At 47.7% G+C, this 27,907-nt stretch overlaps 1 protein-coding gene across 1 annotated transcript in view; it reads right to left on the reverse strand.

The window, feature by feature from the left end:
- ATP8B4 (ATPase phospholipid transporting 8B4 (putative)) overlaps window positions 1–17,617 on the reverse strand; it is a 110,382-nt gene extending 92,765 nt beyond the window's left edge. The window contains exons 1-3 of the mRNA XM_088657239.1: window positions 17,418–17,617; window positions 11,112–11,214; window positions 1,889–1,957 (exon numbers count right to left, since the gene is read on the reverse strand). Of these exons, the coding sequence (XP_088513365.1) occupies window positions 1,889–1,916 (28 nt within the window). The 5' untranslated portion in view covers window positions 1,917–1,957; window positions 11,112–11,214; window positions 17,418–17,617. The remainder of the gene's footprint in view (window positions 1–1,888; window positions 1,958–11,111; window positions 11,215–17,417) is intronic.
- Between the last annotated feature and the right edge of the window lie 10,290 nt (window positions 17,618–27,907).

Consider the following 27,907-nt stretch of genomic DNA (forward strand, 5'->3'; position numbering starts at 1 on the left):
ATGTATAAAATGTAAATAAATGCATAAAATATAAATGAAAGAATTTTCACAGGGCCGTCTCTAGGCCCGGGTCTGGTGGCGCGGGGCGCCAGGCCACCAGGAGCGCCGCTGCGCCCACTGAGAGGCGCAGCGGAGGCCGCCCCAGGCGCACCTCTCAGCTGTTCAGCGGCTTCAGGCCGCTCTCCGGAGGCGCGCGGGTCTGGGGCCGCCTCCGCCGTGCGCAGGGGCGTCGCAACAGGGGGCGGGCAGCGCCCCCTGGCCCAGGGCCGGCCCTACGGCCAGGCTGGGTTGCGCAGGGCTCCGCCCCTGCAGGCGGCAGCCGCGCTGCACCTGCCTGCCGTGCTGGGAAATGGGGCGGGGGCGCCGGAGGGATCTGTCGCACCACGGCGCCAGGGCGCCAGGCATGCTTAAGACGGCCCTGAATTTTCACAGGGTTTTCACAAGCTGCAGTGCAAACAGGAGGACCTTGGTAGGAGATATTAGTGACTGGGCAGATCTATACAGGAGAAGGTGTTCCTTCAGATAACCTGGTCCCAAGACGTTTAGGACTTTGCAGTTTGATACCAAAACCCTAAACCCAGTCCAGTTCCAAACTGGCTCCAATGGCAGTTTGGTAAGAACATTGTTGCATGCTCATGGTAGGAAATTCTTCTCAGCTGCAACATTCTGCACTTACTTATCCAAACGCCTTCCATTTTAAACTGACATTATTAGAGCCACTCATTTTACTTGTGTTTGTGTATCTGGAGTTTCCTACACAGGACTGCTTACCTCCTTAAGCACTGCTGTGTCTTCTTGAGACAAAAGATCTCACTTCCCTCTAGCATAAGACTATATAATACAACATGCCCGTAGGAGGTGCTGAACGGACAGGGATCCTGTGCCAAATTGTGCTAATGCAATGAACATTGTAATTTTTGTTGTGTAGAGAACAACTGGAAGAAGCCTAATCAACCATTGGCCTTTGGGGAGGGGGGCTTGAACTCTCCCTCTCCTTGCCATGGGCCCAGAAGTTTCCATTTGCATTTTAAGATAAGCTTGGGCTCCCCTTGGCTGCTACTCTGAAGAGGGTTTGGAAACTTCAATTGGTGCAAAATTCAGTGGCCAGGTTGCTCACCGGAGCAAGATGGTTTGAGCATATTGCACTGATCCTGGTCAGACCGCACTGGCTACCAATTAGTTTATGGGCCCAATTCAAAGTGCTGGTATTGACCTATAAAGCCTTAAACGGCTCAGGACTGCAATACCTCAAGGACCGCCTCTTTCCCTATGAACCAACTCAGACTCTGAGATCATCTTCTTAGGCCCTTCTTTGTGTTCCTCCTTTCTCAAGAGGCCCAGAGGGTGGCAACACAAGAATGGGCCTTCTCTGCAGTGGCTCCCTGGGGAATGCTCTCCAGGGGAAGTTTGCCAGGCGCCTTCACTATACAGCTTTAGGCGCCAGGCAAAAACGTTCATTTTTTAACCAGGCCTTTGGTTGATCCAATTTACATCTGATACCCTTTTTTAAAAAATATATAAATGGGGGGTCTGTTGGGTTGTTGCTTTTATTTTTATTGTGTATTTTGTGATTTTATATCTTGATTTTATTGTGTGAGCCGCCCTGGGACCCCCCGGGTATAGGGCGCTATATAAATTCAATAAAAATAATAATACTTGCATAACCTCAAAGTTACATGTTAACCACATTTATGCAGTCAATCTCAATGTTTAGGGGTACTCTCATTTTGACTCAGGGAAATTGCCATTTTATAGTTCAAATCGGGGGAAATAAAAACAGTAAATGGACAAAAGCACTGGCAATATGTCATTTAAGTCACAGTTCTTCTGCCGACAGCTATACAGTTTCATATACCACACGCACAAACATATTGAACAAATTACATACCTACAAACTTCTTCTTTCTACAGAGCATTATAACACCAGCTTAGTTTCCACAGGGTCCCAGTACCTGCCCTGAAGAAAACAGGAAAATTTCAGAGGCTGGCAGTATTCCGGGGGGGGGGGGACTATAACGCCGGAGTTCTGTTCAATGAGACTACCTTGAAAAGTTATTTGCTTTTTGAGAATCAAAACTAGCACATTAGCTACTTTGAATTTTGCCTGTTTTCTTAAATGGGCACCATTAACATGGATTCCAAAATCTCCAGCTTTTGTTCTTTTAGTGACAGGTAGGTAGCTGTGTTGGTCTGAGTCGAAGCAAAATAAAAAAGTTCCTTCAGTAGCACCTTAAAGACCAACTAAGTTTTTCTTTTGGTATGAGCTTTCGTGTGCATGCAAATATAAAAACTTAGTTGGTCTTTAAGGTGCTACTGAAAGAACTTTTTAATTGTTCTTTTAGTGGTTATCTTGGCATGCATAGAGTAACTGCTGGATCTTTCGCAGGGTTTCTTAACAGCCAAGGATGGCTAGAATTGGACACAATCCTACAAGCAGTGAATCAGTGGCAAGAGACAGCCTGCATGGGTTTATAATTATAATTATATTAATAATAATTATATTTATTTATATCCTGCCTTTTTCCCAGACTGGGACTCAAGGCGGCTTACAGATAAAATAGAAAAGCTAAAGTCATAGAAAGGATAATAATTAAAAAGTTATTAAATACCACTATAATTAAAGCAATATATTAAAAATACAAGTAACACACACACAAAAAAAACTCCCAGCCCTTTCCATATAAACAATCAGTTCTAGGAAGGGAAAGGAAGGAACTTAGCTTCTCTAGGAAGGGAATTCCAAAGTCTGGGAGCAGTTACCCAAGAAGTTAACTGGTAAATCAGTTGCATGTAGAGGCCCCCAATACACCCACCCCCCAATAAATCACACTTCACACAGAAATTAAGTTTAAGGTTTTTGGCATAATTTTGGCCACAAATTTATTTAAATACAAAATGTGAGTGGTTGCTTAGGCATTGGTTCCATAGAGACATCTGTCTCTAAGACAGAACTAACTGACTTCCCCGCTTCCTGAAGTCAGTGTGGGGAAAGCATTTTGGGGAGAGAGTGGAGCTGGAGGTCTGACCCTTCGCCTCTCCGCCAAATGCTCCCAGGGGCTCTTGCGTGGCCCTAGCCCCTTGTCGGGGGTACGGACGAAAGCATGTCGAGCCCCTGGATTCCTTTAACGGAATTCACCCATGCAGCAACAGCATTGGAGGGGCCAGCACAACCAATCGTGATCCCTCCACCAACCAATTTATGAACCTATGCCTAACCGCAGCCTTACAAGTTGTGACGAATTGCTACGCAGTAGGCGAAAACTAAGTGGCACCAGCCAATCAGCCAAATGGCAAAATTCCTACCAGGCCCCCTGCCCCAAAAGCAGACGACCCCATGACAGGCATAGCAAGGTCAAACGCAACAGCCTAATTAAAGGGAGGGTGGGTGGGTGATCCGAACCTTGCAGCAGAAGGGAAAGAGAAAGCCCACGGAATATAAAGCCAGTGGGCTGTCCCCAATATTGCAACAAACAAATCTTCCCAACAACTCGCATCCACCAATTGCAGCCCTGGTCATCTAAACGATCCCACCCAACAGGAGGGAGGGTGTCCTGATAGCCCCCACCACAACTCGGGCTCTCCATGAAGGGGAACCCGCTTTACCAATCAATCCTATTGACAAGTGTTAATATCAGTGCATGAAGAAGGGGTGTAAGACGAAAATTGGGTGCCACTCTGTTGGTAGAGCATTCCACAGGACTGGGCTGGTGACCTTAAAGGCTCTGTTTCGTGCTGATGTCAAATGAGCCTCACCAACTTGAGGATCAACGAACAACACTCCCAAATGTGGCCCTCAGAGCCACTTTACCTGGCCCCTGGGACTCTCCCCAAGCCAGACACCCTGCCCAGCCACACTCCCAAGTGGCCCTGCTGTACCCTCTCTACCGCACCCTCCTTGGGTGTTTTTGCCTGGTTGAAATGCACCCTGGAACTCTGAGTATGTATACCTGAAGGAGCATCTCCACCTCCATCATTCTGCCCGGACGCTGAGGTCCAGCACCAAGTGCCTTCTGGCGGTTCCCTCCCTGTGAGAAGTGAGGTCACAGGGAACCAGGCAGAGGGCCTTCTCGGTAGTGGCGCCCTCCCTGTGGAACGCCCTCCCATCAGATATCAAGGAAATAAACAACTATCTAACTTTTAGATGACATCTGAAGGCAGCCCTGAAGTTTTTAATGTTTTAATGTTTTGCCATGATTTAAATATTCTGTTGGGAACTGCCCAGAGTAGCTGGGGAAACCCAGCCAGATGGGTGGGGTATAAATGATAAATTATCATCACCATCTTCTTCATCATCATCACCACCATCTTGCGTGTTAGGAGGGCAGTGGGGGTTATGTACCTGTGTGTGTGTGTGTCTGTGTGTGTGTGTGTCTCTGTGTGTGTGTGTGTAAACTAGCCTACTGTACAATGGTACAATGGTAAAATCTGCAATCATTAGCCCATTGGGCTAAAGAAGGTAAAGGTAAAGGGACCCCTGACCGTTAGGTCCAGTCGTGGATGACTCTGGGGTTGCGACTTTCATCTCACTTTACTGGCCAAGGGAGCCAGTGTACAGCTTCTGGGTCATGTGGCCAGCATGACTAAGCCGCTTCTGGCGAACCAGAGCAGCGCACGGAAACGCCATTTACCTTCCCGCCGGAGCAGTACCTATTTATCTACTTGCACTTCATGCTTTAGAACTGCTAGGTTGACAGGAGCTGGGACCAAGCAACGGGAGCTCACCCCGTTGTAGGGATTTGAACCGCCAACCTTCTGATCGGCAAGCCCTAGGCTCTGTGGTTTAGACCACAGCGCCACCCGTGTTTAGCCACCGCGCTAAAGAAAGTTCCTCACTATTTATGAACTGCTTGGCTTGTTTTGTTTTTTTAATAGAAAATAACCAGAAATGACCAAAAGTGTTCAGTGTGTGTGCAGTGAGATCCTTTTAATAGAGCAAGCCAATGTGTTTTCAAGATGGGTCATTCCATCAGAAGATATTCAGAATTGTGGTAAAGAAACAGTTCTGGTCTGTGGGTGACCTCATCCGATTTTTCACAGTTCAGCTTGACTCCTCTTTGAAACATTTTTTTAACAGTTCATGGTTATTAGTGAGGGTTTTTATTGAGAGCTTTTCCCCAAACCTTCAACATTTAGGCGTTTAATCATGGTCAGCTAGCATGTAATAAGTTTATTTCTTAGGAAACATTTATAATATAATTTTCTGGCTGCGAGATCAAAGTTGGTGTTATGTACTGAGCTGAATCCTAGAACAATAGGATTCAGAAACAGCGGGAGCTACCCAATCCAACTCCAGGTGGAAGTGAATCCGCAACCTGATTGGCCTGCTGGAGCAGCCAATCAGGCGGCGGGCAGAAGTGAATCTGCTACCTGATTGGCCTGTAGGAGCAGCCAATCAGGCTGCAGGCAGAAGTCAATCCACAATATAATTGGCCCACAGGTGTAGCCCTGAAGTAGCCAATCACGCAAGGCCCATTGTGTAAATAATGTATATAAGCAGATGGTTTTGGGAAAAGAGCCATTCTTCTTCTCCTCTTCTCCTTGATGACTATGAGCTGAATAAAGAGCATGAAATTCACTCTCGACTCCGAGTACATTTCACTGGCGACGAGGATGGGATCCTGCTGAGCTGACCGCCACCACGCACTGCACCGCAGCACCGCCACCTGCTGCACCGCTGCATCGCACCGTGCATCCAGGCTTCAGCTCCAGGACCCAAGGAACCCAGAATGGCAACCGACAGCAGCTTCTCGCCATTCAAACCAGCATCAGGAGACTGGGAAGGGTACGCTGCCCGTTTCAACTTCCTCCTGCAAGCGAAAGAAGTCACCAACGATGCCATGAAGAGGGCGACATTCTTCAGCGTCTGTGGAGAGGAGACGTTTGAAATCGCCCGGGCTCTCCTTGCACCTAGAGATGTCGCTACCGTCTCGTACAAAACAATAATGGAACGGCTGAAGGAGCACTTCTCACCACAGCCCTCGGTGGTAGCTTGCCGAAATGCCTTCTACGCAAAGCGACAAGCCCCGGGGGAAACCATAACTGGGTTTGTGACCTCCCTCCGCCAAGCCGCCCGGCTATGCAACTTCTCAGAGTTGGAGAACATGCTTCGTGACCGCCTCGTCGGTGGCCTGAGGGACGAGATGTTGCAACGACGCCTCTACGCCAAAAAAGACCTCACGTTCCAGATTGCTCTGGAGGAAGCCCTGGCAACCGAAGCCGCCGAGAGGTCAACGCAAGAGGCACGACCGGCCCCGCCATCCCAACCGAGGGTCTACCACGAAGACCTCACCGACGAATCCGAATCTGACAGGGAGGAAGTACACCGAGTACAGCGGCGCACTCAAGCAGCACACACACCACAGCAGCCTCGACGAGAAGGAGGGAACTGTGCAAGCTGCGGGGAGAACCACGAGAGGAGGACCTGTCGTTTCCGCAACGCAGAGTGCAGGCAGTGCAGAAAATTGGGACACATCGCCCGGGTGTGTCGGGCTCGACTCACCCGTCGACAAGCATCAGATGACCGACCCAGGAGCCCCAGGTCACATGGCACCATGCACCAAGGCAACTCGACGGAGATCACGGACTACCAGGTATTCCAGTTGCCCCATCCCAGCACAGAGAAAATTTATATAGAGGTACAGATAGAGGGAGCCCCATGCCGCATGGAGCTGGACACGGGTTCAACTCTATCCATAATCTCGGCCCGAACATTAAGGGAACTGTGCCCTAATGGGGGTCCCAAACTAAGGCCGGCCCCATTCACCCTCCGGGACTTCCAGAAACGTAAGGTCCCTACAATGGGGGTGGGGACCTTCAGGGTGCAATATCGAGGGCGAAAGCAACAATTGGACTTGCTGGTAGTTAAGGGCCCCTACGTTAGCTTACTGGGACTGGCATGGTTTGGACCTCTGGGGCTAGCCGTTACCGGGGTGAACCGCACTAGCTTACAAGTGGACGTGGACGCCATATGCAAAGAGTTTCCAGGGGTTTTCGATGGGGCATTGGGACGATATACAGGACCCCCCATTGCCCTACAGCTAGACCCCGCTGTACGACCCATCAGGCACAAGGCCCGCCGGGTCCCGTTCGCCCTGAAACCCCGCATAGACGAGGAATTGGACCGACTCGTGGAGCAAGGAGTGCTGGAGCCGGTGCCCAACGCCCCCTGGGAAACTCCAATTGTCACACCCGTCAAGCCTAACGGTTCGGTCCGCATCTGTGCAGACTACAAATGCACCATAAACAAGGCTCTCACGGCCCATGCATACCCAGTGCCAGTGGTCAGCCATGTCCTCGCCACCCTGGCTGGGTCAAAAATCTTTGGCAAACTGGACTTGGCCCAAGCGTATCAACAGTTGCCTGTGGACGAAGCCACAGCAGAGGCTCAGACGATTGTGACGCACAGAGGGGCATTCAGAGTAAAGCGGCTGCAATTTGGCGTTAGCGTGGCACCAGGCATATTCCAGAATCTAATGGACTCTCTCCTTAAAGGGATTCCTGGCGTCACCCCCTTCTTCGATGATGTACTGATCGCCGGGCCCACACCAGAGGAATTTGAGGACCGCCTCCGCTCCGTCCTGCACCGTTTCCAGACGGCGGGCCTCAAGGTGAAGCGGGAAAAGTGTTTACTGGGAGTGCCGCAGGTGGACTTTCTGGGATTTAAGGTGGACGCAGAAGGGGTCCATCCAACCGGTGACAAGGTACGGGCCATTTGTGAGGCCCCAGCGCCCAAGAGCAAGCCCGAACTTCAGTCATTCTTGGGACTATTGAACTTTTACCATGCCTTTCTTCCGCATAAGGCAGCGGTAGCGGAGCCCCTACACAGACTCCTAGATAAAAGGGCCCCTTGGGTGTGGGGCCAGCGACAAAGGGCCGCATTCCAGGCAGTCAAGGACTTGCTCGTCTCGAACTCGGTCTTGGCACACTTCGACGAGAGGCTGCCAGTGGTGCTGGCATGCGACGCCTCTCCCTATGGCATCGGCGCTGTCCTGGGACACCAACTCCCAGATGGAAGAGAGGTGCCGGTGGCATACTTCTCCCAGACGCTTGCTGCAGCCGGACGAAACTACTCACAGATTGACAAGGAGGGTCTGGCAATCGTGAAGGGCGTAAAAAAATTCCATGATTTCTTGTACGGGCGGCCCTTTACCATAGTGACTGACCACAAGCCGTTGCTTGGCCTGTTTGCCCCCGAGAAGCAGACCCCCCAAGTGTTGTCTCCACGTGTCCTCAGGTGGTCAATTTTCCTTGCCGGCTACCAGTATGCACTAATCCACCGCCCTGGGAAGGCGATGGGCCACGCAGACGCCCTCAGCAGGCTACCACTACCAGAAACAGGCCCCGACCCAGCGCCTGCGCAAGAGGTTATGACCCTGGAGCTGCTTCCCGACCGACCCATTCAGGCACAAGAAGTTGCGCACCATTCCACAAAAGATAGGGTCATCTCCCGGGTCCTGGACTGGGTGTGGCGAGGATGGCCCAGCAGCAGCCCCGGGCCAGAATTCGCTGGCTACACAAACCGCAAACATGAACTGTCGGCCCACAAGGGGTGCTTGTTATGGGGAAGCAGGGTTGTTGTTCCCCAGCCCCTCCGCAAAAGGGTCCTCACAGCCCTACACGAGACACACCCAGGGGTAGTGAGGATGAAGGCCCTTGCCAGGAGTTATGTGTGGTGGCCGGGGATTGACAGAGAGATAGAGGCCTGGGTCCAACACTGCCAGACCTGCCAAGAATCCCGCCCGGATCCCCCAAGGGCCCCAGTCCAGCCCTGGGAGTCCGCCCGACATCCATGGTCACGCTTGCACGTGGACTTCGCTGGACCCTTCCAGGGAAAAACATTCTTCATAGTGGTGGATTCCTACACCAAATGGCTGGAGGTCGCACTGGTACCGTCTACTTCTACGGCGGCAGCCATCCGGGTACTACGTAAGCTTTTTGCAACCCACGGGCTCCCTGACACCCTCGTCTCGGACAATGGAACCGCATTCACGTCAGAGGAGTTCCAGACCTTCACAGCACAGAACGCCATCCGCCACATCCGCTCAGCACCATTCCACCCTGCCACCAATGGCCAAGCGGAGCGCATGGTGCGGACCACCAAGGACAGCCTCCGCCGCATGACACAAGGGGACTGGGAATACCGCCTTGCCGCATTTCTTCTAGCACAGCACAGCACCCCAAGCACAACGACGGGCCGGAGCCCAGCTGAACTACTAATGGGCCGGCGCCTTGCAACTAGACTGGACCGACTTCACCCCGACAGAGCTCAGGATGAGGTAGTGGTGGGGAAAGGCAGGAACCCCCGGACATTTGTGGCCCAGGACGCAGTGTACGCAAAGAATTTTGGGGCAGGCCCAGCATGGGTACCCGCCACAGTCACCAAGGTGACCGGTCCCGTGTCGTACGAGGTACTAACGGAAGGGGGGCAATGTTGGCGCCGCCACTGCGACCAGCTACGGCGACGATTCCCAGGAGGAACCCGGGAGGAGAGCGGGACAGAGGGGTCCCAAGGGGACAGCAGGGCAGTGAGGCCTGTAGAGCGAGAGGGGTGGGCAGGGGAAGCAGAAGCAGAAGCAGTAGGCACAGAGGGGCGCCCCGAGGCTGGAAGGACACCGGAACCAGAGCCACAACCTAGTGGTTCAGTGGCGCCAGACCAGACAGCCCCGGCACAGCCAGCAGCCTCGGAACACGAGCCAGAACCAGAACCCCTGACCAAGGAACACCCCAGGCCACAACGCACACGGAGGCGGCCAGCAGACCTTGGGGACTACGAATGCAACTTCCCGGGCAGGACTGGAACTTAGAGGGGAGGGGTGTTATGTACTGAGCTGAATCCTAGAACAATAGGATTCAGAAACAGCGGGAGCTACCCAATCCAACTCCAGGTGGAAGTGAATCCGCAACCTGATTGGCCTGCTGGAGCAGCCAATCAGGCGGCGGGCAGAAGTGAATCTGCTACCTGATTGGCCTGTAGGAGCAGCCAATCAGGCTGCAGGCAGAAGTCAATCCACAATATAATTGGCCCACAGGTGTAGCCCTGAAGTAGCCAATCACGCAAGGCCCATTGTGTAAATAATGTATATAAGCAGATGGTTTTGGGAAAAGAGCCATTCTTCTTCTCCTCTTCTCCTTGATGACTATGAGCTGAATAAAGAGCATGAAATTCACTCTCGACTCCGAGTACATTTCAGTTAGCTTCTATTCAAACCTCAATCCAGATAATAAGTTCATTTGCTGCAAAGCACTTAGCATTTAGATATACACCAGGCTAACTTAACCCATCTCATAACACCACACACACACTGTTACTCCTCCAGGATAGCAAAATATTTATACCGGTATATATTGATCATTCCAATTATTCACCAACTACATCTGGTTGGCCACCGTGAGAAGAGGATGCTAGCTAGGCTGAGTGGGCTTTTGTTCTGATCCAGCAGAGCTTTTCTTATGTTCCTGAGTGGCATAGAGGCAAACTCATTTTCAGCACGAACTCTTTGGATCGAGGCAGAATGCTTCAATTTCTGTGAATAGAGCCAGTGTGGCATAACGGTTAAGACTAGGCACTCCTGTCTTCCACTGCCTCCCGCAGTTTGGTCAGACTCATGTTGGTAGCTTCGAGAACACTGTCCAACCATCTCGTCCTCTGTCGTCCCCTTCTCCTAGTGCCCTCCATCTTTCCCAACATCAGGGTCTTCTCTTCTCATGAGGTGGCCAAAGTATTGGAGCCTCAGCTTCTGGATCTGTCCTTCCAATGAGCACTCAGGGCTGATTTCCTTCAGAATGGATAGGTTTGATCTTCTTGCAGTCCATGGGACTCTCAAGAGTCTCCTCCAGCACCATAATTCAAAAGCATCAATTCTTCGGCGGATCCTTCATGGATCAATGCCTTGCCGTGGCGAAGGGGCTTGAATAACTCAGAGAAGCTATGAGCTATGCCATGCAGGGCCACCCAAGATGGACAGGTCAGAGTGGAGAGTTTTGACTAAATGTGATCCACCTGGAGAAGGAACTGGCAAGCCACTCCAGTATCCCTGCCAAGAAAACTCCATGGACAAAGACAACAGGCATTTAAAATAAATAAGTAAACAAATAATAAATAAACAGCTTACCAAAGCAATCTAGATGGCTCTGTAGAGAAAGCTCTCCAATGCCATGCCATGAGGACATCGTTTTTTACTTTTCAGAGATCTTCTCGTTTCCAAAAGGTCCACCCTAAACAAGGAGTGAGAAGCAAAGTTAGTACTATCTGTTCAGTAAAAGCCCTGCTTCTACTTCTTACATTTCTGCAGTATTAAAACTGAAAGTGCTACTGGAGAGGGAGAGAGAGAGCGCAAAGCATGTTGTGGTGCCCTGCTCCAAAATAAATCATTTCTGAATTGTCCTTCCACAAAATGCACACACAAAAAATGGCATTAAGGCTTAAACACACACAATTCAGCATCTCTATGCCACCCTTCTGTGTCCAGAACACTTTGCATATTTTTATCTCAATAAACCACAAAGCAATACTTCAAGATAGACCAGGATTGCAGTTGACTTTTGATATTCAGAAGTTTAATATACATATGTGGTACAAAGGATGCTCTCTGCCTGCGGTGCCTTTTCATCGAGAGATTGCCTTGGCCACTAGTTTTTAAAGGATCAACCATATTTTTTCAAATGACATTACCCAGTGCTTTTTTCTTTATATATATATATATATACTCTGTGTGTGTGTGTGTGTGTGTGTGTGTGTGTGTGTGTGTGTAGGGGTACTCTCCTTCTCCTACTCATATTGACATACTGCCCTTCCATAAGGCCAAACTTAGATTCACAAAATGTTTAGGGGTATGCGTACCCATGCGTCTCCCCAGAAAAAAAGCACTGACAATACCAATTGGGATAGAACTCAAAACTGTTTGTTAATTTTACTTTGATCCCTGACAAAGTTTAAATGTGCCGTTCCACATTTGCTTTCTTCCTTCCCTTCCCTTCCCTTCCCTTCCCTTCCCTTCCCTTTTCTTTTCACTTTTCAAAAATTTGGATGCCATCATGTTTCCTAAGAGAACGACTAAGGTCTGTATGATGTTTCAGAACTCCCTTTCTGTGGTTGGAGGAGGCACTCAGTCAGGGCCGTCTTAAACACCATTGGCACCCTGGTGCGACGGATCCCGCCGCCCCATTTTCCAGCGCGGCGGGCGGGCGGGTGCTGCTGTGCGACGGGCAGGCGGGCTTGCTGCGTGGCAGAGCGGCCGGCGGGCGGGCAGGCAGGCAGGCGCGGCTGGTGGCGCCCCCCCCCTGGCGGGCTGGTGCCGTGGTGCCCTGCGCCACCCAGCCTGGCCGTAGAGCCGGCCCTGCACTCAGTCAGAAGAAGCCTCCTTGCTGTGTGTGGCAGCAAGTCAACATGGCGACTCTGCCATTGGTTCTCTGCCATGGGTCACTGAAATGGGACCTGTCATGGTCAGGTCACAGAATGGCCTAGGCGTGGGGACCTAGGAACCAAAGCCCCCACTCCAATGGCTGAACAACTATACCAGCCGTAGAGCTAACACAGCAAATTCCCCACACACCACTGCAGTCGGTGGGAAGAAAATTGGGAGACACTTGTCAGTAGGGGGGGGGGGCAAGCTATTCCTGTACCTTCCAATCTGAACAAGAGCTGGGGGCAATTGTCAGTTTCTCTGCCAGTGAATCTCTCCCCACCACCTCTACAGGATTGCTCCGCACAAGTGCCATCCTATAGACATTTCCCTGGGAGCAAGTCTTGTTGAACCCAACAGGGCTTACATGCAGGGCCATCTTACCCATAGGCGCTAGGGGTGCGGGTCACCCGGGCGCTGGGCTCTCAGGGGCGCCAGGCCGAGAGTCTGGAGCCCAAGAGTTGAGTCCGGCGAAGAGCCAGCCTGTTGGTTGGAGCACCGCGGCGGGCTCTTCTGCTGCGGGCGGCTCTGCGTCACAAGTTTGGGAGCGACCGAGCCAGCGAGACGCTGAGGTGGGCGGCTGGCTCCACCCTCCTGCGCACCTGGGACTGGTCAACCTAGGCGGGGGGCCCTGGGCAGATCTTTGCACCCCGGCACCGCATATGCATAAGACATCCCTGCTTACATGTGACAGAATAAGTGGAATATATACATTTGATGAAATGAGGGTTCCCTGCATGCACACACCTGAGATAACACGTGCTGTATTTTGACTGTGAGACAACTCTCAAACTTTTTCACCTGCTCAGTCTGCCATCAGCTTCACGGACAAGCTACACCAAGCTCCATTGTTTGTTTGTTTGTTTGTTTGTTTAAGTTTTTATTTATACTTTTCAAATTTATACATTTCATCAATTTTACCATCATTTTAACATTTCAAAGTTTGACTTCCTTCCCCCTCTTTCTGTGGGATCCTTAAATTTATTTTTTAATACTTTCTGCATATCCAAATTCATTCAATTTGCTCATTTAATTATCTACTTTAAATACGCCCTCCCATCAGACGTCAAAGAGAAAAAACAGCTACCAGATTCTTAGAAGACATCTGAAGGCAGCCCTGTTTAGGGAGGCTTTTAATGTTTAATAGATTATTTTATTTCATTTCTCTGTTGGACGCCCCCCAGAGTAGCTGGGGAAACCATGGGCGGGGTATAAATAAATTATTATTATTATTATTATTAACTTTTATGAAGCTGCAGGTTATTACAATAATCCTGCAATATGCTGAGCTCCGTTGCTGCCCTTTGCAAGAGTTTTCCAACTCCCACATCTCTTCTGTTTTTCAACAGGTGACTAACAGCGCGACCTTAACCATGCCTACTCATAAGGATGTCCCACTGAATACATTAGGGATTACTCCCAGGTAAACAGGGCTAGGACTGCAGCCTACGCCAACAAAGGCTGCCCGTTACAATTATAACTCACCGAGAATTAATCAACCCAATCTGGACGACACAGTCCTGTGCAAATACAGTCAAGTAATTACAGGTGAGAAGGAGCAGCTGTAAGCTAGGCTGCCATGGGGATTGGAGGCAGAGCAATTAACTTGAATTGACTACAAGGCAGCAGGTGTTAGACCCAGAGGTCTCATTTCAGGGTTTGGGGAGGGGGGCAACAAAGAGATTTCAGGAAGTAAGAAACAATTCCAACCAGGGAAGAATAGCAAGCTAAAATGCTAGATCATGGGTAGGCAACCTAAGGCCCAATCACCTTCTGAATCCGGCCCACAGACGGTCCAGGAATCAACGTGGTTTTTTACATGAGTAGAATGTGTGCTTTTATTTAAAATGCATCTCTGGGTTATTTGTGGGGCATAGGAATTCGTTCATATATATTTTTTCCAAATATAGTCCGGCCCCCCACAAGGTCTGAGGGACAGTGGACTGGCCCCCTGCTGAAAAAGTTTGCTGACCCCTGGGCTAGATTCTGCCGAAATGGCAAAACTAACTGGGAGACTCAGGGACCAAGAAGACAAGAGCTTTGAAAAAGAATGCGGGGAAATTATAATTTACTTAGGAGACCATTGTAAGCCAATTAAAACTTTAGCTGGACTGTAACCTCACTTGTATGGTAACAAAAATTATGGGTAATCTAGAAGGATAAAAAATGTGGATAGTGGACTGGTATGAAGTTGCAAACACTGTCCTTAGGACGCATGTAAGGGGGGGGCGGAGTCTGGAGATTGAGAGAACCTCAGTAAATGAATGTATAAACAATTTTGATAAAAAGTTGTATTTGTGAAAGCAAATAAAAAATATTTCAGAAAAACAAAAAACAAAGAGATTTCCGGAAGCAAGTGGAAGGGAAGAATCCCAAGCAAGATTCAAAGTCCTGTTCCTGTATATATCTGAGATTAAATCACATCCACCCACCTTTTCCACACACACACACACCTGCCTCCAACTCAGATTGGTTACTTTTTTCTTATCTTTCTTATCTTTTTTCACACCTTTTACTAACCAGAACTACAGGTGTCCCTGAGTAATAATTGCTTTTTTATTGAGTATGACTATGTCACCCAGCCACAGTGGTTTGTTAAGGGTGCTAGGAATTGTAGCTTTGCAGGGACAAACTACAGATCCCAGGATTCACTGGGGGAAGCCAAGTGCTTTAAATGGGATTAAAATGTATGGTGATGATGTGATCATCTATAATAATAATAATAATAATAATAATAATAATAATAATAATAATAATAATTTAATTATATTTAATTTATTATTTCTAACCCAGCCACTCTGGGCGGCTCCCAACAGAATATTAAAAACACAGTAAAACATTAAAAACTTCCCTAAACAGGGCTGCCTTCAGATGTCTTCTAAAAGTCAGATAGTTGTGATGGGAGGGTGTTTCACAGGGCGGGTGCCACTACCAAGAAGGGTGGGTGCCACTACCAAGAACCTCTGCCTGGTCCCCTGTAACCTCACTTAGAACCTTTTATCAGATTCATTCCACTTTAACATCAGGTAACATCTTGCCAACCTAGCAGTTCGAAAGCATGTCAAAGTGCAAGTAGATAAATAGGTACCGCTACAGCGGGAAGGTAAATGGTGTTTCCGTTTGCTGCTCTGGTTCGCCAGAAGTGGCTTTGTCATGCTGGCCACATGACCTGGAAGCTGTACGCCGGCTCCCTCAGCCAATAAAGCGAGATGAGCGCTGCAACCCCAGTCGGTCATGACTGGACCTAATGGTCAGGGGTCCCTTTACCTTTACCTAACATCTTGGGAATTGTAGTTTAGACAGCAATAATCATGTCAAGACCTTTCCATGACATTTCAAGCCCTATTTACAGAAGCACTGTTCCCATGTTGCCCTGGTGACTATTAAATTGTTTGTGCCTGTAGGGTAGATATACCTACAGACCATGGTTTCTAGAAGAGCTGGAATAAGTAAACAGAGGCGTGGTCGATTGCAGCAACACATGGGCTTCATTTCTCCCCCTATCAAAAAATATTTCATGATGAAAACCAGGATTGGTAGTGGTTTGTGAATGTACAGGAAACTGCCCCGTGCACCATCTAGCTCAGGTTTTATCCACACAGACTCGCAGCTGCTCTTTAGGGTTTCGAAAACCTACCCTGCTCATCCCTACTGAGAGTTCCCACTAGGGCAATGGCTGTGTACGCACTGTGTCTCTAAAGCACATGTACCCCCTTTAAGAATTCTGGGCAATGCAGTTCACAGAGTTACCATTCCAAGCAAACTACAGTGCCCAGCTCCGAGACGCAGGTAGCACTGTGGTCTAAACCACTGGGCCTCTTGGGCTTGCTGATCAGAAGGTCGGCAGTTCGAATCCTCGCGACAGGGTGAGCTCCCATTGCTCTGTCCCAGCTCCTGCCAACCTAGCAGTTCAAAAGCACGCTAGTGCAAGTAGATAAATAGATAATGCTGCGATGGGAAGGTAAACAGTGTTTCCGTGCGCTCTGGCTTCCATCACGGTGTCCCGTTGCGCCAGAAGCAGTTTTGTCATGTTGGCCACATGACCCGGAAAGCTGTCTGAGGACAAATACCGGCTCCCTCGGCCTGAAAAGCGAGATGAGCGCTGCAACCCCATAATCGCCTTTGGCTGGACTTAACTGTCCAGGGGTCCTTTACCTTTTTACCTTTACAGTGCCAGATTTCTTTGAGGGAGAAAAGGTGCTTTCAAAGTAAAAGTGTGTGCTGCAAATATCTGTTTCTCCACTTTTATTCTTAGCCCACCTTAAATTACCTTTCTACACCTTAAAATAACATTTAAAAACTGGGAGCATAGGACAAACAAAGGAAGTTGCCTTCGACCACTGGCCCAACGATTTCAATATTGTCAACTTTGACTGGCAGCAGCTCTCCCTTTAGGCCTTTAGACAGGGTTCTCTCCAATCTCTACTTGGAGCTGCCAGGGATCAAAACATGGGATTTTCTACATGTGGAAGCGGTTGGTTTCCCACTGAGTTTTAGCCCTTCCCCTTAAACTGTAATCAAAACCAAGCTGGGTGGAGGACAATGTAGCAATTCCTCCGGAAACTTAATAAGAAGAGATATTGTAACTTGGTAGGAAAGCTCATGCCCTCGATCCAGAAGATCCTTGGCATCTCCTGGTCCGTGGCATCTATCCAGGGGAAACGCTGGCATCTCCAATTAAAAGATCACGTCGCAAGTTACAAGAAAGACCCTTTGCCTGAGACTGCCGATTGAAGACCACAAGACTGGCCGTATTTGTCCAGAAGATGGCCAAATCTGGTATGGAATGAGGCAGTCTCCTACACAATCAGTCTAAATTGCTATCAAGAAGTATGGGGGTCAGTTTTAATATATAGATATATGGGCACATCAAAGTGGCTTCATAAAATAAAAAGAAAACATCTCTCTCTCTCTCTCTGTCTTTCTGTCTCTCTCCCACAAATTCTGAGTCTGGAAGGCATAAATAACTTTAAAATAACCCTTATAAGAGATGTGTGGGTTGTTTTTGCCACTTACCACTGGAGAAGCGTGTGCAGGAAGCATCCTCACCTATCAACAGACCAATGGATTTGATTGCAAGAGAGCAACAACAACAGGACAGTACAATGCTGGATGTGAGATTAGAAAAGGGCAGATGTGCCGAGCCTGGAGCGGCTGCTGTTTCCCACGCAGCTGCGGTTGGCACTCGGCTGTTGCTCGTAGTGCCTCACCTGCTGCTAACAACCCACAGAGTGTTTCAGGAAGCATGCCCTGGGAGTTTCTTTTGTTCCGATGCCAAGCGCTCGGTATATCGCCCACAGCACAGCTTTTCTGCACAGAATCCGGAAGAAACTCAGCCGAAAGATAAGAAGCTAGGGATGCAGATGGGTGGGGACGTCAACCCTATTTTCTCCCATCCAAAGAAAGTGTTTACCAGAGCAAACGGAGAAATTGCAACCAGGAACAAAGGCAATAATGATGTGCAGCAAACTAATTGAATTACGCCAACTCTCGCAGAGGGAGGCATTAATCCTTTTCTCTGGCACCATTTTCAGCAATACTCTCAGACCTGGATTTATCAGTCCTGTTTATTCTGCTGAAAGCCATTCAATAAGGAGACCGCTGAACTGAAATATTAAGGAATTGCTGCCTGCATTGAGTGTAGAAGAGCCGTCCGCCTGGGCCCACCAAGTCAGTGATAATAATAAGCCCTCTTTCTGTCCCCAGCCCGGCTCATTCACTGCTAAAAGATCACTGCAATGCGTTATACGTAGGGCTGCCTCTGATGACGGTTTGGAAACTTCAGCTGGTGCAGAATTCAGCAGGCAGGTTGCTCACTGGAGCAAGACAGTTTGAGCATATTACACTGATCCTGGTCCGACTGCAGTGGCTAACAATTAGTTTCCGGGCCCAATCCAAAGTGCTGGATCATCTTCTGAGGCCACGTCCTCGAGAGGTCCAGAGGGTGGCAACGCAAGAACAGGCCTTCTCTGCAGCAGCTCCCCGTCTGTGGAATGCTCTCCCCGGGGAAGTTTGCCAGGCGCCTTCATTATACACCTTTACATGGCAGGCAAAAACGTTCCTTTTTAACCAGACCTTTGGTTGATCCGATTTGCATCCTATGCCCCTTTAAAATGTGTTTTTTTTGTGAGGAGGGAGCTATTGGGTTGTTTTTGTTTTCATCGGGTATTTTGTGGTTTTATACCTTGATTTGATTCTGTGAACCACCCTGAGACCCCCGGCTATAGGGCAGTATAATAATAATAATAATAATAATAATAATAATAATAATAATAGTCCTAGACACAGAGGGAGGGGTGTGGTGCAGTGGTGAAGTATCGGTTTTGCATGCAGAAAGTTCCAGGTTCAATCCCTGGCACATCCAGGTAGTACTTGGAGAGACTTCTACTTCTCTCTTGGGTCAGGAACCATACAAATGACTGGTCTCACCCCGCTCTGTAAAAGCAGAGTGGGGGACATGGCAGGTTTGGGGACAATGTCTTAACCAGTATTTTATTCTGGGAGTACTCAAGGCATGCTCTGCCTTAGACTTGTGAATTGTGTTACCTGTAAAAAGGTAAAGGTAAAGGACCCCTGGACAGTTAAGTCTGGTCAAAGGCGACTATGGGGTTGCAGCGCTCATCTCGCTTTCTGGCCGAGAGAACCGGCGTTTGTCCACAGACAGCTTTCCGGGTCATGTGGCCAGCATGACTAAACCGCTTCTGGCGCAATAGGACACCGTGACAGAAACTAGAGTGCACGTAAACGCCATTTACCTTCCCACCACAGCAGTACCTATTTATCTGCTTGCACTGGTGTGCTTTCAAATGCTAGGTTGGCAGGAGCTGAGAAAGAGCAATGGGAGCTCACTCTGTCATGGGGATTCAAACCACAGACCTTCCGATCGGCAAGCCCAAGAGGCTCAGTGGTTTAGATCACAGCACCACCTGCTTTACCTGTAACCTGCGTCCTAATGCTTAGACCATGTGCCAACATCTTCAGTAAAACTTTCAGGTTTCCTCAACTGGGGAGTCCAGTGTCGAAAGGAGGGAGCCAGGACACTGTGCCAAAAAGCATCTGAACCTAACCTCCTGACGTAGGAATATAGGAAGCTGCCTTCTACTAAAACCACTGGTTCGTCTAGCTCCATATTGTAGACACTGATCAGCAGCAACTGTCTAGGGTTTCAGGCAAGAGTCTGGAGATGCTGGGGAATTTAACCTGCAACCTTTTTCATGTAAAGCAGGTGCTCAGCCTCCGAGCCACGTTCCTCTCCCTTCCCAAAATGAAAAGGGCAGAGACCATTTGAGCAGCTTTGCTAAACGCTTTCTGAAATTTCCTATTATTAAGATTTAATAATGGCAATATTCTAATGCGACTTTTATGGACTGCAGAAGGAATGAGGCTTTGCCTATGCCAATAGAATGAGGTAATAATCCGAGTATTTACATCTGGCAGCAATTGTACGTAGGTCCCAGTTTTGCAGAACAAAGGCCATACCGAAGAGCAAGACCACTATATGTGCTAGATGGGTGAATGCAAACTGCCTGATGTAAACCACAGATATAGGTTTCTTTCTGAAAAGGATAGAATCCAAAATGTGAAATGAGAAAGCATAACTTTAAACGCAAACACATTCATGCACTCACAAGAGATGCTCAAGCATTTCATTCATTACTCATTTTTACATTATTTTTCTTGTAAACAAGTGTACTAGTGAGAGTGTCAGGGTTGGACCTGCGAGACCAATGTCCAAATTCCCATTCCACCATGAAAAAAGATTTCCCAGGATTCTTTGGGGGGAACCATGACTGCTTATAAGAGCAGTATCAATGTTTGTTGCGGTATGGCTCCAATGTGTCAATGTGACCACAGTGCTACCTTGGTTCTCAAACGCCTTGGTACTCAAAACAACTTGGAACCCAAACACTCCAAACAGTGTTCCGGTCTGCGAACTTTTTCCGGAAGCCGAACGTGCTCCATTTTGATTGTTACACTGAGGTCTGTTTTTGCTATTTATTTTGTGTTTTTGCGGCTTTTTTGTTTTGTTTTTGTGACTCTGTGGAACCCAGTTCAGCTACTGATTGATTGAGTGAGTGATTGATTGTGTGACTGCGGTACATTATTTATTGCTTTCATTTTATGGATCAATGGTCTCGCTAAATAGTAAAATTCATGTTAAATTCCTGTTTTAGGAGTTGTTTTTAAAAGCCTGGAACGGATTTACCCATTTTGCATTACTTTCTATAGGAAAGCGTGCCTTGGTTTTGGAACACTTTGGTTTTGGAACTGACTTCCGGAACGGATTAAGTTTGAGAACCATACAATGTTCAACTCACCCAGCATGGGGCAATACTTTTCTCTTCCTTCCATTTTGCAGCTGTTACTTGTCTACACAGCAAACATTATTTTCCTAATAATCTACCCCTCTTTTTTTATTAAAAAAAATACCTCTACCTATGCAAAATAATACAGGGGTGAGGAAATAATTCAAAGTAGGGGTACTGAAAGGACAGGAGAAAACAAAACAAAAGCTACAGTGCCAATAATTTTTGAGGTTAACGGTAGACTGCAAATTAGCTAGGGGTTTCCAAAATGGTATTTATTTAGGGCGGCACAAGCTAGTGCAGCTTGGGTTTGCGAACGCAAATCTGGGAGGCGGCTGCTTTTGCTGTTAAGAAATGTGGTTTTGGCAAGGGCCTCATGGTCAGAACTCTGCATTGTACTGTATTCAGCATCAGAGATGGAAAAACTGGACCCCATTCAGAGAGGAGTGATGCCTTTTGTAGTGAAAGGGAATGATTTATTAGCCGAAGGGAGTCAAATCTGCTAAAATGTGTGTTTTGGCTGAGCATCCAATAAGTGTTGAAGGGAGAAGTGGTACAGGGGACTGTTGTTGTTTTTAGGGGGAGGAAGGAAGGAGAAGGGAGAAGGGAGAAGGGAGAAGGGAGAGGAGGAGGAGGAGGAGGAGGAGGAGGAGGAGGAGGAGGAGGAGGAGGAGGAGGAGGAGGAGGAGGAAGAAGAAGAAGAAGAAGAAGAAGAAGAAGAAGAAGAAGAAGAAGAAGAAGAAGAAGAAGAAGAAGAAGAAGAAGAAGAAGAAGGCTTCGAAACTCTCCTGCTTTTGGATGATGTTTATGGAATTTGGTGCAAACCAAAGTAACCTAGAAGAGGCTCTGCTTCTCACACTTTTGAAAGCTGAGCTATATAGATAAATAAACCTTTCCCTCTCACGTCCAGGTATGTAAAACTTATGTATTACAAGTTACAGGGAGGTAGCCGTGTTGGTCTGGCGTAGTTGAAACGAAATAAAAAAAATTCCTTCCAGTAGCACCTTAAGAGACCAACTAAGTTTGTCATTGGTATGAGCTTTTGTATGCAATGACAAACTTATGTATTACAAAGGCACTAAGACAGAGACCCGCCAACAAGATGAGGACCCTCTCAGCAGAGACCATCTGAATCCAGAGCATCTTTCCCCAAATTTCTCCTATCAGTAGAAGGACAGTATTCACTAATAGAAGAAGTTGTATTTCTGGGCTGCTTCTGGCTGCATACATCCAACATTTTATTCCAGAATTGAGAGTAGGGACCCAGGTGGCGCTGTGGTTAAACCACTGAGCCTAGGGCTTGCTGATCAGAAGGTCGGCGGTTTGAATCCCTGTGATGGGGTGAGCTCCTGTTGCTTGGTCCCAGCTCCTGCCAACCTAGCAGTTCGAAAGCACGTCAAAATGCAAGTAGATAAATAGGAACCGCTACAGCGGGAAGGTAAACGGTGTTTCCATGTGCTGCTCTGGTTTGCCAGAAGGGGCTTTGTCATGCTGGCCACATGACCTGGAAGCTATACGCCGGCTCCCTCGGCCAATAATGCGAGATGAGCGCGCAACCCCAGAGTCAGTCACGACTGGACCCAATGGTCAGGGGTCCCTTTACCTTTACCTTACTTGTCTTTTTCTGCATAGTCCACACACAATCTACATCTATTGCATATTTTTGGACCCGGGAAAGCACTTCTTGAGAAATAAAAGGTCAATGGTGATAGATACTGCATTAATTACGCCACAGTGTGTCCGTTTGAAAATGGCTGAAAATAAATCCAGGCAATTGGTGGGGGGGGCTGTATCCACCCCTGCCCAATGACGTTGTGGGTGGGCATATGCCAAGATTGCAACCACCACTTTCTTCCTCTTTCACCCAGGGCATCTACAGGGAGGAAAAGGCACGGCCAACCTGATCAAGGTGGAAGGATTTCAAATGAGCATCAAGTAATCTAGAATCAATCTAGGTTGAGGCGAAAATGACTGGGGAAATCAGAAACCAGGAAGACCAAGACTTTAATAAAGACTGGAGGAAATTTATATTGTACTTAAAAGACCACTGCAAACAACTGAGCTCTTTCATAGGACTTAAGTAGCACTTGTGAGTTAACAGAGACTTAAGATAATTATGATAAATGGAGGACATAAAATATGCAGCAGAAAAGGATAAACATGGAACCCGTGGAAAGGTGGAGGGAGGTCCAAAGATTCGAAAGAATCTTGTATCTGGGTTTTGGGTGGTTTTTTGTTTGTTTGTTTGTTTTCTTATTTATGCTTGGTGAGAAAGTTAACAAATAAATGGAAAATTAATAAAACTTTTAATAATAATAAATGCAATCGATCTAGATTGAAAGCAGCATGTTGAGGATAAGCACGAATGATTCTAGACTGAGAGGAAACTACATTTTTGTGCCACAAGCGTGCTGTTGGGTTTGCAGCTCCTATTACAGTTGAAGATTTTTCCTGCTGGATTTCTGCGTGAATGGAAGGAACCGATTTAATTGGCTTCGGCAGCCGGGGGGGGGTCTATAAATTTAGGACAAGCTAGAAAGAGAGCCCACTCTAAGAGTAACAGGGTACCCCCAGTGACAAAACACCAAGGCAATAAGCAAGTTTGGCAGCCGTGCAAGCAGGGTGTCGAGATTAAGATCTCCCAGTTTCAAAAAATCAGGATACTGTATTCATTTCCATTCTGAAGATTACTGTTTCTACAGACCAGGAAGGCATGCTTTTTTTTCACCCATGCTTCCCCCCCCCCCCCCGGTGCACGCTTCGCACAAGCACAATACCTACACAAACTATAAAATAATCCAGTCTGGAATTTTTTCACATTGTCCTGATTATTATGATGCTAACCATGCATGCTCATTCTTTGAGTTTAAGTAAATAGGACCACCCCCTCTGCTTTTACAGTAGTGCTTATAGAAACCATGTGTCTGGCACTCAGTATAATAAATTACAAAAGGGAGAGAGAGAAAAGCAGTTATTGCTAAGGCTGCCACCCTCTTTCCTGGCAAGCATGGTAGTTAAGTCAGTCAACAAGTAAAAAAAAGGGGGGGGGAGTTTGAAGCCCATAGGAGGGAGCCATGCAGAAGGGACACAATTTGGCAAGCGGTCAGACTGCCATTAGGGACCCAGGTGGCGCTGTGGGTTAAACTACAGAGTCTAGGGCTTGCTGATCAGGAGGTCGGCGGTTTGAATCCCTGCAACGGGGTGAGCTCCCATTGCTCGGTCCCAGCTCCTGCCAACCTAGCAGTTCGAAAGCACATCAAAGTGCAAGTAGATAAATAGGGACCGCTCCGGCAGGAAGGTAAACGGCGTTTCCGTGCGCTGCTCTGGTTCTCCAGAAGCAGCTTTGTCATGCTGGCCACATGACCCGGAAGCTGTCTGCGGACAAACGCCGGCTCCCTCAGCCTATAGAGCGAGATGAGCGCCGCAACCCCAGAGTCGGACACGACTGGACCTGATGGTCAGGGGCCCCTTTACCTTTACCAGACTGCCATTCACTGCCCCCCCCTCTCAGGCCCCCATATGCTGTACAGCAGCGGGGTGTGGGTGTGGCATTCAGACGAGCTCCCATATGCAATGGCTGCCTCCATTTTAAATCAATAGAACATAATGCCCTGGCCCATAGACCTATTAAATGTATTGATCCCATAGAGACACTGTGGCATCATTGCATGCACGATGCAGGAATATGTGCTCGGAACATGTTCCCATCATGGTGAGTTAATTGATTAATAATAATTATTACTATTTATTACTTATACCGCGCCCATCTGGCCAGGCCTCCCCAGCCACTCTGGGTGGCTCCCAACAAAATATTACAAATACAATAAAACATCAAACATTAAAAACTTCCCTAAACAGGGTTGCCTTCAGATGTCTTCTCAAAGTCAGATAGTTGTTTATTTCCCTGGCATCTGGTGGGAGGGCGTTCCACAGGGTGGACGCCACTACCGAGAAGGCCCTCTGTCTGGTTCCCTGAAACTTCGCTTCTCGCAGTGAGGGAACTGCCAGAAGGCCCTCAGCGCTGGACCTCAGTGTCCGGGCTGAATGATGGGGACGGAGACGCTCCCTCAGGTATACCGGGCCGAGGCCATTGAGGGCTTTAACGGTCAGCACCAACACTTTGAATTGTGCCCGGAAACGTACTGTAAGCCAATGTGGGTCTTTCAGGACTGGTATTATGTGGTCTCGGCGGCCACTCCCAGTCACCAGTCTAGCTGCCACATTCTCGATGAGTTGTGGTTTCCGAGTCACCTTCAAAGGTAGTCCCATGTAGAGCGTGCATTGCAGTAGTCCAAGCAGGAGATAACCAGAGCATGCGCCCCTCTGTTGGGACAGTCTGCAGGCAGGTAGGGTCTCAGTCGGCATACCAGATGCAGCTGGTAACTCTGTGTGTGGCCGGCATGTGGGCATTGTTGCCAGGCACTCCTGATATCTTCTGGGGATATCTGCAGTGGCTCCCCATTTGTAGAATGCTCTCCCCAGGGAAGTTCGCCTGGTGCCTTCATTATATACACCTTCAGGCACCAGGCAAAAAGATTCCTCTTCAACCAGGCCTTAGGCTGATTGATATCTGATGCCCTTTTAAATGTGTTGTGGGAGGGGAGGATTATCGGTTTGTGTTCTGATTTTTATTATGTATTTTTGGGTTTTTTTAAGTGCAATTTTATGGTTTGAACCACCCTGAGATCCATGCGTGAAGGGTGGTATACAAATTTAACAAATAACGATCATCATTTTTCTGCAGCTTTTGTATTTTCTACTGCTTGCGTGTTTTCCCCTTTCCTTCCCAGGCTGGTTATTGTACCGGATACAGTGAACATTTTGCTGGCATAGTGGTGCTATAGCTCTGCTCTTTTCAAAATATGAGTATAGGATTGGTCTGGAACGGCACTGCATTTTGCAGTATTCTGCTAAAAAAAAAAGTTATGAAGAAGCAGAGCTGGTTTAGTGGTGCAGCTCCTGAATACTATCAAAACATTTGCCAAATTATATAGGTGGATTTGAGGCACAATCTACTCCAAAGAGAAATAATGGATCATATTTTTTTATAATTCTCCCTTTAAAACCACTCTTCTCTGAGGAGAGAAATATTCATCACTGATGTTTCTCTGCCATCTAGTGGCTATTAAAAACACCAAAATAAATATTTTTTTTTCTTTATGAAAGATAATGCCCACCAGCACAACCACATAATCCTATGCATGTCTACTCAGAAGTAAGGCCCACTTTGAGTTGCATGAGTCTGCCAGGTGTGTAGGACTGCAGCATAAATACATGTGATGTGTAAATACAAATTGACAGGCTGGAAAGATCCAGACTGAGGAGTCACTCAAAGAAGAGCAGGAAAAGCAAATCCTTCTGTCACACATGAAGCCCAGAACAATGTCAGCATTTAATGATGGGATTTTCTTCCTACGATAGGCTTTCTAATCAAAACAGATATGCAGTATGAAACCTTTTTGCGAATGTGCATAGAAACTTGGGGCTGTATCCAGTGTGAGTCCTACTCAAAGTAGACCCCTTGAAATTGGTGGTCATGACTAACGCCCCAAGGTGGAATCTCATAACAGCTCTCGGCACCCAGTGCTTTTTTTTCTTAAAAATGTTTTGGGATAATCTCATTTTGACGCAAGAAAATCACCATTTTATAGTTCAAATTGGGAAAAATAAATACAGTAAATGGACAAAAGTACAAAGATTCACAAAATGTTTAAGGGTAAACTTTAAAAAAAAGCACTGTCAGCACCCATCACAAACTACACTTCCCAGGATTCCTTGAGGGAAGCTGTGGCTGTTTAAAAGTGGTACAGCACTGCTATAAATATACAGTGCAGATTGTGTCTAACGTAGGCCCATTAATTTCATTGTGTCTACTCTGAGCAGAGCTTAGGTACATCTCATAATTTCACGCGCCCAGTAGCTGAAATCTTTTTGGTAGTCCTTGTGCAATATTTTGTGCTGTTATCCCAAATTGTTAGGAAGCATTGGGCTATGCCAATACCTTTCAACAATGTGCAATAACAGGGCGGAAGCATGAGAATAAGGATATTGCATGTACTGTATACAAGAGCAGGCTTGCAAATAGCTACTCGCCTGGTAGCACATGATGAGTAAAAATTGTTTCCATTTAACCACACAGAGGCCCATTTGCCTCATGTTGTCTGATCCGTCTAACAGAAGAAGAGTTTGGATTTGATTTCGCACTTTATCACTACCCTAAGGAGTCTCAAAGCGGCTAACATTCTCCTTTCCCTCCCTCTCCCACAACAAACACTCTGTGAGGTGAGTGGGGCTGAGAGACTTCAGAGAAGTGTGACTAGCCCAAGGTCACCCAGCAGCTGCATGTGGAGGAGCGGAGACGCGAACCCAGTTCCCCAGATTACCGGGTTCCCCAGATTAGGAGTCTACCGCTCTTAACCACTACACCACGCTGGCTCTCCAAGGGCTTACAGTGAGGTCTTTCTAAGGTTCGCTCCTTGAAATCCTTTTAAGTGAAAGCCACACCTTATGCATGCAAATATGTGCCATGTCACTGAAGCTCAGCTCAATGGAAAGATCGCAGAGACTGTCTGCAGCCAGACTTGTGCATTTGGAATATGAGGCAAGCTCACGCCTGCCCTCTGGCAGCCAAAGCCAGAAGTTATTATTTCATTTCCCAACTGCAGCACTGGCTGTGGCTCCTAGAAGTGTCTTTTCTCTCTCTTTTTGAAAATAATTGTTATTTGGTTTTACAAGGGTAAAGTTATAACAATACCAAAGAAATATCCACACACTGAGATTTCTCTGAATCTCCTGACTTTCCCCCATCCCCTCCTTGGGTCTTATTGACAATGTTTTCAACTGCATATTGTTTCGTAATCTATGTTTTGCATCTGTCCATATTGTCCATAGTACAGTCATGCCTCATGTTACGTTTGCTTCATGTTATGTTTTTTCAGATTGCGTCCCGTGGCGACCTGGAAGTACCGGAAAGGGTTACTTCTGGGTTTCACTGCCCGCGCATGTGCAGTAGCGCTAAATTGCGCTTCACGCATGCGCACAAGCGCCAAATTGCGCCACGCACCTGCGCAGATACGGCACTTCAGGTTGCAGCCTTTTCACATTGTGAATGGGCCTCCGGAATAGATCCCACTTGCAACCAGAGGTACCACTGTACAGTCAAACCTCGGTTGTCCAACGTAATCCATTCCAGAAGCCCAT

This window comes from Zootoca vivipara, chromosome 13 (assembly GCF_965207765.1).
Source record: "Zootoca vivipara chromosome 13, rZooViv2.hap1.1, whole genome shotgun sequence".
Lineage (NCBI taxonomy): Eukaryota > Metazoa > Chordata > Lepidosauria > Squamata > Lacertidae > Zootoca > Zootoca vivipara.